This window comes from Hippocampus bargibanti, linkage group LG03 (assembly GCF_051943395.1).
Source record: "Hippocampus bargibanti isolate YZ-2025 linkage group LG03, ASM5194339v1, whole genome shotgun sequence".
NCBI lineage: Eukaryota > Metazoa > Chordata > Actinopteri > Syngnathiformes > Syngnathidae > Hippocampus > Hippocampus bargibanti.
Window position 1 is genome coordinate 23513660 of NC_142736.1, and position 16105 is coordinate 23529764.

At 40.4% G+C, this 16105-nt stretch overlaps 2 protein-coding genes across 4 annotated transcripts; both read right to left on the reverse strand.

The window, feature by feature from the left end:
* Positions 1–641: 641 nt before the first annotated feature.
* Positions 642–8403, reverse strand: prrg4 (proline rich Gla (G-carboxyglutamic acid) 4 (transmembrane)). 3 transcript variants are annotated; one of them, XM_088992671.1, is made up of 6 exons: positions 7922–8403; positions 7450–7520; positions 7255–7282; positions 6892–7033; positions 2731–2919; positions 642–2637 (listed from the first exon to the last, which is right to left on the reverse strand). In XM_088992671.1, the coding sequence occupies exons 1-6, from the start codon at positions 8028–8030 to the stop codon at positions 2616–2618; spliced, it is 561 nt and encodes a 186-aa protein (XP_088848797.1). In that variant the 5' UTR covers positions 8031–8403; the 3' UTR covers positions 642–2615. The 3 variants fall into 3 exon arrangements, with proteins under 3 accessions (XP_088848797.1, XP_088848796.1, XP_088848795.1); XM_088992670.1 differs by having other exon boundaries at positions 7381–7520; XM_088992669.1 differs by having other exon boundaries at positions 7357–7520; positions 7922–8399.
* A 3809-nt stretch (positions 8404–12212) lies between these two features.
* Positions 12213–16087, reverse strand: eif3m (eukaryotic translation initiation factor 3, subunit M). Its single transcript, XM_088992676.1, has 11 exons — positions 15937–16087; positions 15468–15600; positions 15206–15344; positions 14590–14713; positions 14426–14520; positions 14147–14230; positions 13963–14062; positions 13655–13736; positions 13141–13284; positions 12914–12974; positions 12213–12442 (listed from the first exon to the last, which is right to left on the reverse strand). The coding sequence occupies exons 1-11, from the start codon at positions 15976–15978 to the stop codon at positions 12319–12321; spliced, it is 1128 nt and encodes a 375-aa protein (XP_088848802.1). The 5' UTR covers positions 15979–16087; the 3' UTR covers positions 12213–12318.
* Between the last annotated feature and the right edge of the window lie 18 nt (positions 16088–16105).

A 16105-nucleotide genomic window follows, 5' to 3' on the forward strand; every position in this document is an offset into this window, starting at 1 on the left:
CCAAACAACACGAAAAAATGACTGGATGGTTGCATTTTCAAACTGTTTACTGTAGCTTGCTCTCACTAATTCTATTATTCTGTAGCCAAGGAGGCACAAGAAAAATCTGTAATCACCAGCGCCCCCTGTCATGAGGCAGGAGAACTGCGTGCCTCACCTATGCACACAATTTTGATGAAAATAAAATAAAATAAACACCGTAGTACAGTGTTTATAATGTAAAGTGACTCTACATTATATACACCAGCTAAACTGGATGTGAATCTCATGAGCCTCGGCCCGATGCTCATGATATTTTCGGGAAAACTAATACTTAATATAATTCCGCCATCAAGCCTCCTCTTTAGCCAGCGGACTGGAATGGAACCAATTGTTTGCCAAGTTATAAAGTGCACAAAGATAACATTCAATGCCATGTGACATCAGAAGCGATTATGAGGCTATTTTTAATTGGTTGTGTGAGTGCATGGAAACGACCGCAAAATGAATCAGCATAAAAAATGTTGATGCCATTATTATTCATAACGGTTAAATTCTAATTTGGTGTGTCCTCCTGAGCCGTTTTTTTACATAAATTCCTTTGACAGTTTTTGTAAAGTGATGTTATGTGTTCAGAAATGTAACAAAACAGCACATTGAATTCAAACATTTATTCATCCAGTCTCCAGGTGAGATTTGAATATACATGAAAGACTCGATGACTTCCAATGAATACATTTTGCATGACCATTTTAATCTGGACTTTATCTGGCTGGGAAAGCCTTAAAATCTGTTTTGCTGATTTTTAAAATGTTTTATTAACATTTAATTTCACATTTGCTGATGTGGTTGAGAGGAAATACATTTCACATAGTGCACATTTGACAATAAAGTTGACTTGAACATCAATTTACATCTTGATTATGTACATACATTCTGGGATAATGAAGAAGGCATTCAAGTGATTGCATGTTGCAGAAAATAGTTCTCAGTCTCGCACTCACCTTGACAAATATTTAAAGCAATAATTATAGTAACCAAAGCATCGCGACAATTAAACAAAATAATGTTTTAAATTTTTGCCACAAGAGACAGGAAGTGCTCAATCCTACTTCGACTAATAAATCAGGTCAAAAATTATAATACTGTGGTGTCTCGACTTTAGAGTTTAATTCATGTTGTGATCACATGAATAATTTAAAACATGTTTATCTCAAATCATCTTTCCCCATTGAAATGAATGGAAATTCAATTAACATGTCCTAGCCTGTTTGGTCCTACTAGTGTATGGACTTTGGTGACCAGGTGTCCGTGTAATGCAATCACGCAGACACGAACAAACAAAAAGAAGTTACCCAATTAGGCGCCTCATTTAGCTGAAGTAACATTAGCTGAAGAAATACATATTCCAGAGAATTCTGCTATATTGTCTGGCTAAATGTGTTGCAGTAGCATTTGCAATCAAATATCTGCAGCTTAATGGGTTATCACATCACCATTATTTGTGAGTGTATCTATTGCATTCTCTATTGTGTATTAGCATTCAAAGATCTGATATTCAAATTATGTGGCTGTTCTAATGACACATTATTTTGTTTTCTGTTTACTTTGACGGCAAATTTCAAGTGGAACTGATAATAGCCCACTTGAAACTTTAGGATGTTATTTATTATTAATATTTTATCACCCGCAGAGCCATCAGGATCGCTGGCGAACCCACCCACCCCTCCCACAGCCTCTTCAGCCTGCTGCCATTGGGTAGGAGACTGCAGAGTCTCCGAGCCAAGACCAGCAGGCTCAAGGACAGTTTCTGCCACCAGGCAGTCAGGAGACTCAACCCCCTACCAGGCCTGCCCCCCTACCCCTTCCCACTGCCACATTCACCGAACTCTGAGTACACGCTACATGCTGTACTATCATCCTGAACTCTATTTTTTTCGTTCTCGTTTTTTGGTTGTTTGTTTTTGCATTACTACGTCACTTTACATATGACACTACCTCACTTTACATATGTCGTTACCTCACTTTACATACATCACTACCTCACTTTACATACGACACTACCTCACTTTACATTTAGAAATTACATGTATTGCCTGTTGTAAATTGTATGTCTCTTTTAGCCACATTATAAGTGCCTTGCACGCTGGGTCTGAGAGGACATGAATTTCATATGTGCTGTATGTCATGCATATTAGCATATTTGACAATATATATAAAGTAGCTGACTTTGACTTTATGTGTCAAATGGTTGCGTGATGTGACGTCAGTTAAAAATCACATCTCGTGCTTGGATCACAAATTTTGTTTAGCAGCATCTCATGGCTTAAAAAAGTGTAAATTGGTCCACTCCTAAGTCAAGGTACCACAGCAATATGTCATTTCAACTACTATTAATATCTAACACAATTCAGTGAAGGTTTGGGTATCCGTGCACAAAAAGCATAATATAGGCAATACTTTTCAGGTCCAGACTTTAGAAGTCTAAAATTAAAAGTGAATAAAAACATGAGTATAGTAGAATAGCTCAATGAGTATAATAGAATAGCTCAATCAATCAAACATGTCGTCATTTGTGTACATTGTACCATGTCAACAAGCACAGTGTGAGAGTAGATATGAAGCTCCTGAAGACTCTACCGACGAATACTTCCAGCTCTAGAAAAAGTAGAGAATACAAAAAGTGTAAATAATGTGACTACATTGTATGATGCAGTTCACTTATAAATGTGGTAAGTAGTTTAGAGTCACCCTGGATAGGGAGGAGGTGGGGCATCGTGTTGTCCACTTTTTGCAATGGCTTGCTCATATGAGGGCAGTCCCGAGGCCTCAATTTCGTGCATGGGGTGAGGGGGTGGAAGCACAGGCTGTAAAGACACTTCCTCTAGCCGACGTATGATGATGGAGGCATTGCTCCTTCTCGGACGAACCCGAACTGAGCTGTGGTAGAGCAAAGTAGACAATGTCATAATGTCCATTGGGTATGTCTGTGTAAGCTCTCAGTCGTACAGGAGTGGTCCATCGATGAGAAGGTTTCTTCAGCCGTCATCTGTACAAAAGTGAAGGTTTCGGACGTTTCGCCTCCTATCCAAGAGGCTTCGTCAGCAAACTAAAGTCTGACTGGTCGTATCGGCCCCATTTATATATCCCTAATGTCCAGACATGGTGGCGCCGGACACAGCTATGATAGGTCCCTACTCTCAGGTTGGGGGGGGCAGGGGAACCCCTCCCTGTGGCCCCACTGATTGTTCCTACATTCCTGACTAACGACTGGCCTATTACCCCCACCCCCCCCCCCCCCGGTATCACCTCATCAGCATAACGACCCTCATCAGCATTGCGAAAGTTGCCTAACCTGTTTTGCCTAAGCAGGCTATTGTATGAACGATCCAAATTGAACCTCACCCCACCAGACCGGTTTAATGAAGGATTTTGTTGTTTTATAAGAATCGCTTCTTTTACCCCCCTTTCAAACCATCTATGTTCTTTCGCTAAGATTTTAACCTCATTGTCGTCAAATGAGTGGTTGCTAGCTTTTAGGTGCAAATGTACTGCCGATTGAGGCCCACTAGTATTATCCCTGCGATGTTGATAAAGTCTTTTTTTGAGAATTTGTTGAGTCTCCCCAATGTACTGCTCTTTACAATTTTCATTCTTACAATGTATGGAATAAACTACGTTACTTTGTTTTTCATTTGGTAGCCTATCTTTTGGATGCACTAATTTTTGCCTTAACGTGTTTATCGGTTTGAAATAAGTAGGAATTTTATGTTGCCAAAGGACTCTTTGTAATTTTTCCGAAACTCCTGCAATGTACGGTACTGCTACTCCTCTCCTTTTTGAATCTTGAGAATTATTGGTTTCGTTCTCTATTCTTTCTTTCTGACATTTGTTGAATGACCACTGAGGGTACCCACAGTTAGTGAGTGCTCTCCTGATATGTTTTGACTCCTTTTCTCTACCTTCAGTGCTAGTTGGTATTAGTTTAGCCCTATGCTGGAGGGTTCTGATAACTCCTAGTTTATGTTGTAAAGGGTGGTTAGAGTCAAAAAGTAAGTATTGGTCAGTGTGCGTAGCCTTCCTAAAGACTTCTGTTTTTAGCGCTCTGTCCTCTTTTATAATTACTTTACAATCCAAGAAGGCTAGTTGGTTCTCTTGAATGTCCTCACGAGTAAATTTAATGTTGAAGTCTACAGAGTTGAGGTGATCTGTGAAGGATGGAATTTCTTGTTTCTTAATTATGACAAAAGTATCGTCCACATATCTAAACCAGTGTCTAGGTTTTGTCCCTGGGAAGGATGTGAGGGCCTGTTTCTCCATCTCTTCCATGTAAAGATTAGCCACTATGGGTGAAACTGGTGAGCCCATAGCACAACCATGAATTTGTTTATAAAATTTTTCCCGAAATTGAAAATACGTAGTATTAAGGCAGATTTCTAATAATTGGCAGATGTGATCCGGTTTAAGTTTGGTTCTTTCATGCAGAGAAACATCCGCCAGCAGCCTCGTCCTCACCACTGAGACTGCTGCTGGGGTTGGGACAGATGTAAAGAGAGAAGTCACATCGTATGATGCCAAAGTTTCCTCAGGTTCCAATATGAGGTCTTTGATCCTCTCTACAAACCCTGTGGTGTTCTCTACGTGATATTCTGTGTTACCAACCAACAGAGCTAAAATAGTTTTTAAATATTTGGCTACATTGTATGTAGAGGAGTCAATGCTACAAACAATGGGTCTGAGGGGGAACCCTTCTTTATGTATTTTTGGCAGGCCATAGATACATGGCGTGGCCTCTCCCGGGTATAATCTAAAATACATCTGTTTGTCTATATGTTTTCCTTTCTCTAACTTTTGGAGACAGTCAATCATTTCTTTCTTGTATCTATTGGAAGGGTCCCTTTTTAGTTGCTCATACGTGTTAGAATCACTGATTAACCTATTTATTTTGTCTTCATAATCCAATGTGTTGAGAAGCACTGTGCATCTGCCCTTGTCTGCTGGCAAAATAGTAATATTTTTGTCTTTTTGTAGAGTAGTTAACGCCTTTCTCTCTTCTAATGTTATGTTGGACGGAGGAAGTTTGGCACTACTGAGAAGAGCTGATATTTTAATGCGTAGATCATCTGCCTCTACATACGAAAGTTTGTTATTTTTAATAGCCGATTCAGTAGCTGTGATGTAATCTATTGTAGGTATAGTTTTAGGAGTCACTGAGAAATTTAAACCTTTGGTAAGTACCGCCTTTTCTGTCTCTGAGAGATCTCTGTCTGACAAATTTTTGATCCAATTCTCCCTTGCAAACTGTTCATTCCTAATTTTTTGCGTGTTTACCAGTAGCTGAGATTGTTTCAGTAAAAGTAATTTTTGAAATTTACCCTTTTGTCTCTCTTTGGTTTTGCTGTGGTGCCTCATATAACCGGATTTAGTAAATTCACACACTTCCTGATAGATTTTGTGGGTAAGTTTAGTTTGTAATCGCTGATAATAAGTTTCTATTTCTGACTGTTTGTTTTTTATCTCTATGTTAAGTCTCCTAATTCGCAAATTTAGAATTTTCCTAGTATAATTTTGTTGCATTTTATCGGCTAAGTATCCGGGTTCCAGGGGTGCTTGCTTCAAGCATTTAGGAATTAACCGGCTCTGTCTACATCTAAGATTGAATCTGAGGTGGTTCTTTAAATCAGCTAATTTAAAGGTGGCCTTTTCTAAGTTACGTACCAGCAGAAGGATGTCTCTCCCAAAGTTGGCAGCAATACGTCTGTGTAAGCTCTCAGTCGTACAGGAGTGGTCCATCGATGAGAAGGTTTCTTCAGCCGTCATCTGTACAAAAGTGAAGGTTTCGGACGTTTCGCCTCCTATCCAAGAGGCTTCGTCAGCGAACTAAAGTCTGACTGGTCGTACAGTACGGCAGTACATTTGCACCTAAAAGCTAGCAACCACTCATTTGACGACAATGAGGTTAAAATCTTAGCGAAAGAACATAGATGGTTTGAAAGGGGGGTAAAAGAAGCGATTCTTATAAAACAACAAAATCCTTCATTAAACCGGTCTGGTGGGGTGAGGTTCAATTTGGATCGTTCATACAATAGCCTGCTTAGGCAAAACAGGTTAGGCAACTTTCGCAATGCTGATGAGGGTCGTTATGCTGATGAGGTGATACCGGGGGGAGTGGGGGTAATAGGCCAGTCGTTAGTCAGGAATGTAGGAACAATCAGTGGGGCCACAGGGAGGGGTTCCCCTGCCCCCCCAACCTGAGAGTAGGGACCTATCATAGCTGTGTCCGGCGCCACCATGTCTGGACATTAGGGATATATAAATGGGGCCGATACGACCAGTCAGACTTTAGTTCGCTGACGAAGCCTCTTGGATAGGAGGCGAAACGTCCGAAACCTTCACTTTTGTACAGATGACGGCTGAAGAAACCTTCTCATCGATCCATTGGGTATGGTTCATTCAAATTTTATACTTGTTATTTGTGTAATATGAAGCTAATCATAATGATACATTGAATTAACCCAACATTGTGGATTGTGGATAGACTTCATTTCTCAATTCATGGTACACACACACACGCACGCAAACACACACACAGAGATAGAAAGAGAGAGAGCAAGAGTAGGAGAAAGTGAGAGAGAGAAAGAGAGAGGGATTGTAAATTAAAGCTTTGCTGGCCCCCTGTAACCTGGTTAACTGCTCACTGTCGTGACTGTTTGCGCCGAAAGGGTTAATATTACCCGTTTAAAAAACAAATGCTGAAATAAACCCACGCGCGCTGTAATTGAACCCTGTATCTCTGCACTGTGAAGTCAACGTGCAAACCAATAAACTACCAGGCCGCCGTTTTAGAGGGTATGAACACAAAAATGGATTAAAGTCACAATTAGAGATCATGTTGAACACTCTCTTACTCACCTGGCCCGGCTGAAGTCACCCTTACATTTGCCCGGACAAATATACCAGCTGAGTAGGCCCACGAGAACAAAAATCACTCCGATAACAACCAGTGCCATCAGGAGGGAAGTAATGTCAACTCTCGATGGTGTCTTATCCTTCTCTGCGGATCATCATTCGACATAAAATGAGAATCAAAATGTGGTGCTTTAAAATGACAAATGAAATGGCGAGTTTTACACCATCACACTGTTTTTGAATCAGTAACAAAATACACAGCAATCCTTTCCTTTTGATCTTCACATCCGGTATGTAATCAATGTTGTGGCCAGTAAGTATAATTGAATGAGCATGATTTAATAATAGTGAAATTATCATCCTTACCTTCAGTATATCTCTTCCAAAAATCATTCTGTAAATCATAGAAATCACTGTAATTAAACTGTCACATTTTATCTCATTATTTGACACACTGCGTCACTTAACAGTAGAAGGGATATCTTCAAAGACCTCCCTTGCTTCTTCATAATTGCAGTCCTCTTCATAACACTCCCTTTCCAAGTTTCCAGGGACAAATACCTCAAAGTCAAACCGGTTGAACAGCAGATGACGAACAAGGAACGAATTTGCCTCTCCTTCATCTAAAAACACTGACAAGAGAAGGAATCACACTTTAAGTGAAGGCATAGGTGGCAAAGGTAGGCACACTGTGCTTCAATAGAAATATGAATATTTCTGTCAAAAACGACTTTGGTAAAGTACCGAGTCAAGTCCAAAGCTAAAAAACTACAGCCGACTCAGTGCACCCTACTTAATTAGAAAACAAAATGTATTTGAAAGCACATCAATGTTTTTCGGAGAATATTATACTATATTATGGAAGCACAATATTTTGTATGTCTACATGTATTATATCCTAAGTAGTCCCTTATGAGCACTGATGAAAAATGGCGCCCCCCTTCAACATTTACCTTGCAGATCGCAGTTTCACGTGAATTTGATTGAAATGTAAATGTCACCGGTGGATTTATATATGGAGAAAATAACTTACCTGGTTTTGGTGAGCCGTCCTCTATGGAGCATAACTTCCTGACGTGGGCCAGATCTGCACAGGTGGAGAAGAGGAGGACGAAGAGGAGCAGGTCAAGATGAAGAAACATGGTCACGTGTATACAGACGCATTAATAGGCCGCAAAAGAAAGTTTCAGCCTCATAAATAGTCCACTCAGTCCCTTTCCACCCTTGCTGACGACAGCCCTTTTTATCAACAGGAATCAACGTCGACGCATAATATCGAAAAAAGGGAGCGGTACGTGTCCCCAAGTCTACATTGATAAGATCCGGGAAACGTCATCAAGCTTTTTTCCTGACAGTTTTTTTGTAGATTACCCCACGCAGGTGTAAACAAAAACAGCAATTTATTGTAGGTGTGTTGCCTCGAAGGCGCTCGTTCCTTTCAATTGGTTTAAAGAAGGAACTTGTTTACTCCCAAGTCAAAAGTGCACCGCTCTTCACTGAGCTACCTGCGCAGGCTCGACCAATCTATCACTTTACCTGGATAACACGACCAGTGCTATGCGGAAAGATAGACGCTAGATGGCACTAGAGATTAGGCCCACCACGCGGTAGATTTAACCGTCATTTCACTGTGCTGTCGGTCGAATTTTGGGAATAATTCGAATTGAATTCAGAAAGCATTGATTGTTATATTGACCATTCCATTTTTTTTCTTTTCTCAATTTTTAATCTAATAATTGCATTGAATAACTTTCAACGTTGTTTTTGTCATTGTTCCAAAAGGGGCCATTTTAGCAAGAAGACTGAAAGTAACAGGAATGAAATTTTACACTTAGAGTCAACATCAAGGAAAGTTGTGATACGGTGTAACATATTGTATTGTATTGTATTGTATTGTATATTGTAACAAATATTGGAGAAAATATAACATTTCTAAAGGATTTTAAATAACTATTGTGTTACATTTTGTGCTAATATTCCGGGGTTTAAATAATTGTAAATAAATATTTTAAATTGAAAGTAATTGAATATGCAAAGAGATAATTGTGACATTTTGCTTCGTAGAAAAATGTATTTTAAAGCAAATTTTGTTTTTTTGGGATGGACGTTAAAAATAATGATCTGAATAAAATGTGCCAAGTGCAAAACTAAAATAAAAAAAACGTTAAATGTTGGGGTGTAAGCCATTATTATCAAATGCGCGTGATTTTATTTTATTATATAACGTGTTAAATACAACTGAACTGCTCTTAAAATTCAACTGTCATGGGTAAAAAAAGTTGCACTTTTTGCAGAAAATTTTTTGGGTACACTGTATTTCACGTTTTCGCTGTAAATGGTACGTATTTGTATCTTTGAATCGGTGATTCTTTCACTTACCACTAGAGAGTGCCTTGGTACCATTGATGGTGAACGACTGCCATCGTGGAATAGGCTCCAGTGGAATTAAAAGGTCTGTCTCTTTACTGACCCATTAAAAGCCACAAATTTCCCCTAAACATTTGAACTGCATCAATCTATTTGATGCTTTTACTGCGCTCGAGCTATACCATCACCTTTAATGGGGAGGCACAAATAGCATATGTAATACAATGCTATCTTTAGGATCTATGCTTCTTTTAAAGGCACTCAACGTCTCACAGGGCCCACACTGCCGTGTGCAAACTGTCAGGGGAACATGGTTCTGGAAGCAATTTAACCAGCGTTATTAGTTTTGTTTCACGAAAAAAAGCGGTAAGAAAATTTACCTCGGGGGCAGAAATCAGTCAGAATCGGTCAGAAAATGATTTACACACAATAAATAATGTGACTTTGTTCAACAATCTATGCCTCTTCCACTTGCTCACAGAAGATACAACTAACCCATGTAAAGTGCATAGCCATCTGCGTTTAAGAGAAAAGGCAGATAAATCTTACATCACTACATATCTTTTGGCTGTAATGATTTTTTGGCTGGACTTCTGTGTAAAATATGCGGATGTTTCACACAGGCATCCCTGAGACTAGAGGCCTTGTGGCCAGTGTTTATGTTAACAAAAAAAGATATGACGCAATTTATCTGGCTGACTACTGCTCGGTGCTAATTGAAGGGACAATGAGAGCTCCTTTTAGCTGGCGAGGAGGTATCTGGATTCTGTCAAGTTTTGGAATTGATTCAGAGGAATATTCACACGGAGGAAGGGGCACGTGAAAATGACGAATTCCAGCTTTTATAAGCTGCGTGGTGTCAAACCGTATCGCTCACTTACGACTATATCGTAACCCAGATTTAAAAAATAATAATGTAAAAGAGTTTGATGTTTCTCTTTAATCGTAAGTAGGTTCATTGTGAGATATCACAGGGAAGTGACCCGCAGATGTAATGTGTCCCAGAGCATGATCGTGGCGTGGAGTCGAGCAAGTCGTGCTGTGAACTCCGTCCGACGCTGTGCGGGTCTCTGCTAGTCTGTGCGTGTGTGTCTGAATCCGAGTGATTCTGCTCCGTGATTCCGCTGATCTCTCTGGCCTGCGCTACTTATATACCCTTAACCAGCGTGGGAATGAGTCGGCTGACTTGAAAGACGTCAGAGTTGAAAGGCGCACTTCAAAGGCGTACACACATCACGGTGCGCACGTGTCACATTTCACCTTTACTTCAAATCACCTTGACTTATAAATGAAGTCCAAGTCTCTCTGTTTCAATGGAGATCACTGCCAGTGAAGAAAGTCGTCCTTGGTCCGTCCTGTTCCGACTGTATGTTTTCAGTCTTTTGTGCTGAGAATGACCGCTCCACTGATGCTGTAGTAGCTGGAACAGTGAACACGAGCTGGAGCAACTTTGTCGCTTCAGGGATAGTTTCAATGAGATCCTTCTTGGCCAAAAAGCTGAGAAGCTGTCCAGGAGATTTACATTCATCCCTCACCGTTTGTGAGCTATACAGTCCGGTGTTGGCCTTCCTTTAATTATTATCTCCTGCTTCGATTGAAAGTCCATCTTAGAAAATTCTTTCAATTTAGATACGTAATCCATCATTCTGACTGGATGGTTGTACTTAACTTGCTAACTGTTTACTGTAGCTTGCTGTCACTAATTCTATTATTCTGCAGCCGAGGAGTCGCAAGAAGAATCTCTAATCACCAGCGCCCCGTGTCATGAGGCAAGAGAACTGTGTGCCTCACCTATGCACAGTTTTGGTAAAAGTAAAATGAAATAAACACCGTAGTACAGTGTTTATAATGTACAGTGACTGTACATTATATACACCAGCTTAACTGTTGAAATTTAGTTCATATACTAAAAGCTTTTGAACACTTTAATAGCGATATGCAGAGGCAGCAATGTGGTCTCACTGCAGAGCAAGCCAGCAGTTAGCATAGTGATTGCGCAATCCATGGTGAGGCTCAGCCAGGTGCTGCCTCACCGCTCGTCTCTTAGTATTTGAACAGTAAATGTGAAAATTCAGCGATTTTGAAAAACAATCCAAAAATGGTGAAGTTAAATGGAAAAGAAAGTTGAAGTACAAATCACTAAATACATATAACTGTTTAATTAATTTGTTCATTTGATATTTCCATGATGACAGGTGAGGCACAGCCTCACCTGCCTTCCCTGACTGCACGTCACTGATGTTCTCAGATGAAAGTGGCCATTGAGATACCAAGAAACTGGAAGAGTCACAGAAAGATGTTGAAGTGGATACGCACGATGACCGCAACATTGTAAACAATGCCTTGAGAAACCAGATGAATGACACTCAACTCCGAACATATTCAAAGGAGGAGAGAGCCATCAAAGTGTCACATCAGACCAATCGAAACCGAAAATGTGTTTTCCCATCTTTGATACCCTTCTGTTGAGTACCCCACCACCAAATTAAAATATTTACCACTTTGTTTTGCAGTTTCCATCCATGTCTCAGAGCAAAATGTGAGAACATACTTGTTGCAAGATAAAATCAAACAGTGAATCATGCCGACCATAAATTGGACATCACCTGGCAACGCTGTGAATAATCCCCCACAAGCAAGTGTTGTTAACAAAATAATGGACGACGAGTTCGTCACAGTTCGTTTTAGCGGTGACAGTTCTCACGTGTTTTTTTGACAAGTGACCTCATCATTGCAACCAATTTCTCAACGCAAGTCACAGCTCATCTAATACTGGCATGTTGTCCCTTTACTGAAACCAGATGTTGAGAGACGCTTAAGGACGAGCCGTCCCCCTACGCCCAACAAAAAGAATCACCTTTAAAATGAAGATGATGCCCATTTGAAAATATGATTAAAACTGCACCAGATAAAACCAATCCTGTACAATTTCAATAGTTAAATAAAAATCAACCAGATTGATCTCCACTGTTCTTTTATTGGAGGACTATAAAAGCTGAGAGAGCAGTTGTGAAAGAAGGAATCCAAGGGTCAGGCTTTTGATGGATAAGGTGGAAGCGGAATCTAGGCGGAAGGTGACAGAGTTTGCAGGCTGGACTTGACGGTTGCTAGGTTGGCTTTCCACAAGGTGAGGCTATCGAACAGCTGCTGCCACTGCTGCTTGCCGAAGGTACGGTAAGTGCTGTGGCTGATGGGGAAGATGACGGAGGAACATGTCAAGTCGTATTTTCTACAAATGACTGAAACCTTTATTCACCATGCTGAAAATGAAGAGAACTAGAGCGATTTCTTTTGAAGGTCCTGCCGTTTTCAACGAATTTTCATCTTTTCGTGTGGCACAGTAAGGCTGCAATAAGTAACACTTACATCATCCTTTCAAATGCTTGACTTTCAATGTAGTACTGCGTTCACAGACAAAGTCTGAGTTACAGTACATACAAATTCCGTTGAATGGTGTCTACAGATTTCAAATTTTTACTTAAAGCAGGTGTGTCTGGAAACCATTCCTTTGATAAATTGCCCTGAGGCAGTTTTGGATTCAAGGTAATAAATAATTGCCTTGGACACCATGCTAGTGTTGTATCTACTAGGCTTGATGAGTCCGATCAATTGGCCTTTTATGAGCAATATGTTTTTAAAAAAGGGAAAAAAGAATTACCTGACAACAACTTTTTGCTGTGTCTGGTCGATTTTGCAGTAGACCATCTTTGTCCGAACAGCTTAAAAGTAAACAGAAAAAAACAACAACAAAATGAATCGTCAAAAACAGTCAACACCATCACACTTGAATGACATGTTAAAGAGAAAATACATGCAAGAAATCAAACAAAACCATTCGAATCATAGCGGATGAAAAGCGGCCTGTGCTATTTGAAGGACATTTACCATCAATGACAAAAGCTTCAACATCCTCTTCTCCAACCAGCAGCTCCTGTTGCATGATTTCAAAGGAAATCTCCTTAAATTCCACTGCCATGCCCATGAACGTGAGCAGACGCATCTTGGCCATATTTTGCTCGTGGGACAGGCCTGTGGGCAGCAACGCAAAGGAATCATTAACCCGTCACAGGTCATTAACCACCCACCCCACAGGACTTCCCCACTGACGATTGCTTGAACACTGACGAGCAACACAATTAGGCATTCTACTCATCAACACTAATGCACAGTGTTAGTTTCGGGTGTCCGTCCTATGCGTGTTCCTATTCTATGTCAACTGCGGGGGAAAATGACGGCTCAATATTCAACAGCCAATTACAAGATAAAATGCGGAAGGCTGTAATTTGTAAAAGCGGTAACGGCTACAGAATATTTAGCTTTCACTCATTATGGGGAAATTAAAATTTCAGTGAGAAAAGGTCAGCAGACAACAATCTCCTTCACTCTCTCTCATACTTACCGAGTGAGTCAATGAAGTCTTTGTTATTCTGGTAAAACTTGACATAGGCAGCCAATTTCGCACTTACAAATATAGTTAAGAGCTGTAAAAAAGAAGAAGAGATATCAAAACTTCACTGGAGCAAAATGTGGAGCAAAATCCAAGTCAAAAGCGTAGTTAATTGTCATATGAGACAAGTTCACTTTCACAAGCCATGTTTGACGAGGGATTGGTCGACTAAAAAAGGCAATATCAGATTTTAAAAATCAAAGGGATATACCTTCAACATAAAATCAGCCGCATGAAAAAAGGCGAATCTCAAAACTTACATCGTGGATGAGTTCTCCCTCCAAGAATCGTACTGGCTTAAGAGTCAGCAGATGGTCAAACAGGAAAGTGTTGGGGTCTTTTAGAGCTCGGACAATGCATCTAAAGAGCACAGAGGGAAAATAATGTGAAGGATGTGCAGTGAAGATGATGGGACCACACAAGGGGAACGTTATGCAAGTTTACCTGTGGGCATCAACGCGCGCTTGAGATGCATTGTCTTCTGTGTAACTTCCCAACAACTCCACCATCACCTTGGCTGCAGCCTCGCTGTCAAATCAGATCCGATGATTCGGTTTTTACCCAAAGCTCTAAAGGTTTCTAATTTCTGGTATATATGGCCTTGTCTTTATTAATTCATGTCTTTAGATCATGGAGGCGTACCTAATGAAAATATGACTGAATATGGACAGTCTTGCTGATCTGCCTGATTGGCTCTCATTTTATGGCTAAATATGTCATTACCTTTTTTTGCAGTCTACTAGTGCTTCGTACACCAGCCTCAAAAGAGTGTGCTTCTTCTCTGTATTCAGGTTCCAATCTACAATCCACTTGGCCACCTAATTGACAGGATGAAGAGTGAGTCTTCATGTGATGGGAAATATTTCAACAAGTGAGACTGAACATACCTGGTCGAGGTCAGTGGGGATGAAGGCGATAGCGTTACAGGCAGCTGCCACCTTAATGAGGCTGCATAGGACTGTATACCTGACTGGAGCATTTTCGTCCATGCCATGGAACAGATTGCTTAGCCTGGAACACAAAAATAAATCATTGAAAAATATTTGTGTTGGTGCCGTTCCTTACATTTGTTTAATATATTTTATTTTACAGGTTTTTGTACAATGACATATAATATGACATAATAATAATTCCAATTCCATCACTTATTATTTTTCTATTATGGTGCTCTCACACACGTTCTATTGTAAAAACAACCAGTGCTATCTGAAGCGAGATATGATGGTTTTCACAGTTGTTGCCCACAGTGAGCGCAATCTGCTAAAGGTTAGGGAATACGAATCGAGCTCCTACTCCTTATGAATTCAGTAAATTGGTCTGCAGAACAGATATTGCACCTGAAAAATGACGTTTGGATGGGGAGCTCAAGCACTGAGCTCCCGAGTCAAGAAGGTTTTGGAGCAAGCGCTGCTTTTATTATTGACGTGAAGTGAAACTATATATAGGACCGTTTTCTATTGTGTGTGTGACTTTAGTAAACAAAAGGTTGAAAAGATAACTCACAACTGCATCCTGAGCGAAGGTCTCTCTCCTTCACGAAACTTAACCAGTTTCTCACACAGACTCTCGATAAGAGCTTCTTGCTTCTCTGCATCCAAGATCAACAGCAGTGATACGATGCTGTTCATCACACTCTCCACATCTGTGTGGATACAGCATGTTATTTGTTGTAGGGTGAGGCTGAGGCTCATTTGTACCAGTTTTGTCTGAACAGAAATTCATCATCATGTTTAAAACGACTCGAGATTCTTGAGCGACTGCTGACCTTTATCATCGTCTTTGAGACAAACATCGCAAGCCTCAATGATCTGAGCCAGGTCGACGTGAAGTCCACCTTCAGAGTTCTCTCCTGAGATTTCTGCTCCTTTGGACTTGATGTAGGCTCTTAACTCGGACGCCTTTGAAAAATGTGCAAACATTAAACAATGGGTTGAACTTGAAAACATCTGTCACGCCTTTTGTTTATTTTTGTCGACGTAGCAGCTAACATAATTATATCATTGAATGTCGTTCACAGCTGCGGAAAACTACGATATTCGACAGAACAAAGCTTGTATTGAAAGTCAATCCGATCAAATGCGTTCCACCAATTCCTTGAGGTGAGAGCTACCTCGCCGCTGCGTTTAACCATGTTAGCTTAGCTTGCTAACCTTTCTGGTTCAATATAAATAATTAACGAAGTCAGCAGCAGGACGAATGAGAATAAAGCAAAGACTCTGATCATAAAGCGGTACCTGGTCGTCTTCGGTTATATCGATGAATGCCGGGACGCTCATTTTTGTTGTTGTAGTGCGCCTCGGTGACAAGACACACGCTCCGGCTCGGGAAGGCCTGACCGGAAAAGAAAAAAACAACAGTGCCGATGAAAGTTTGTACTTCCGGGTCACTATTCTTAAAGCGATA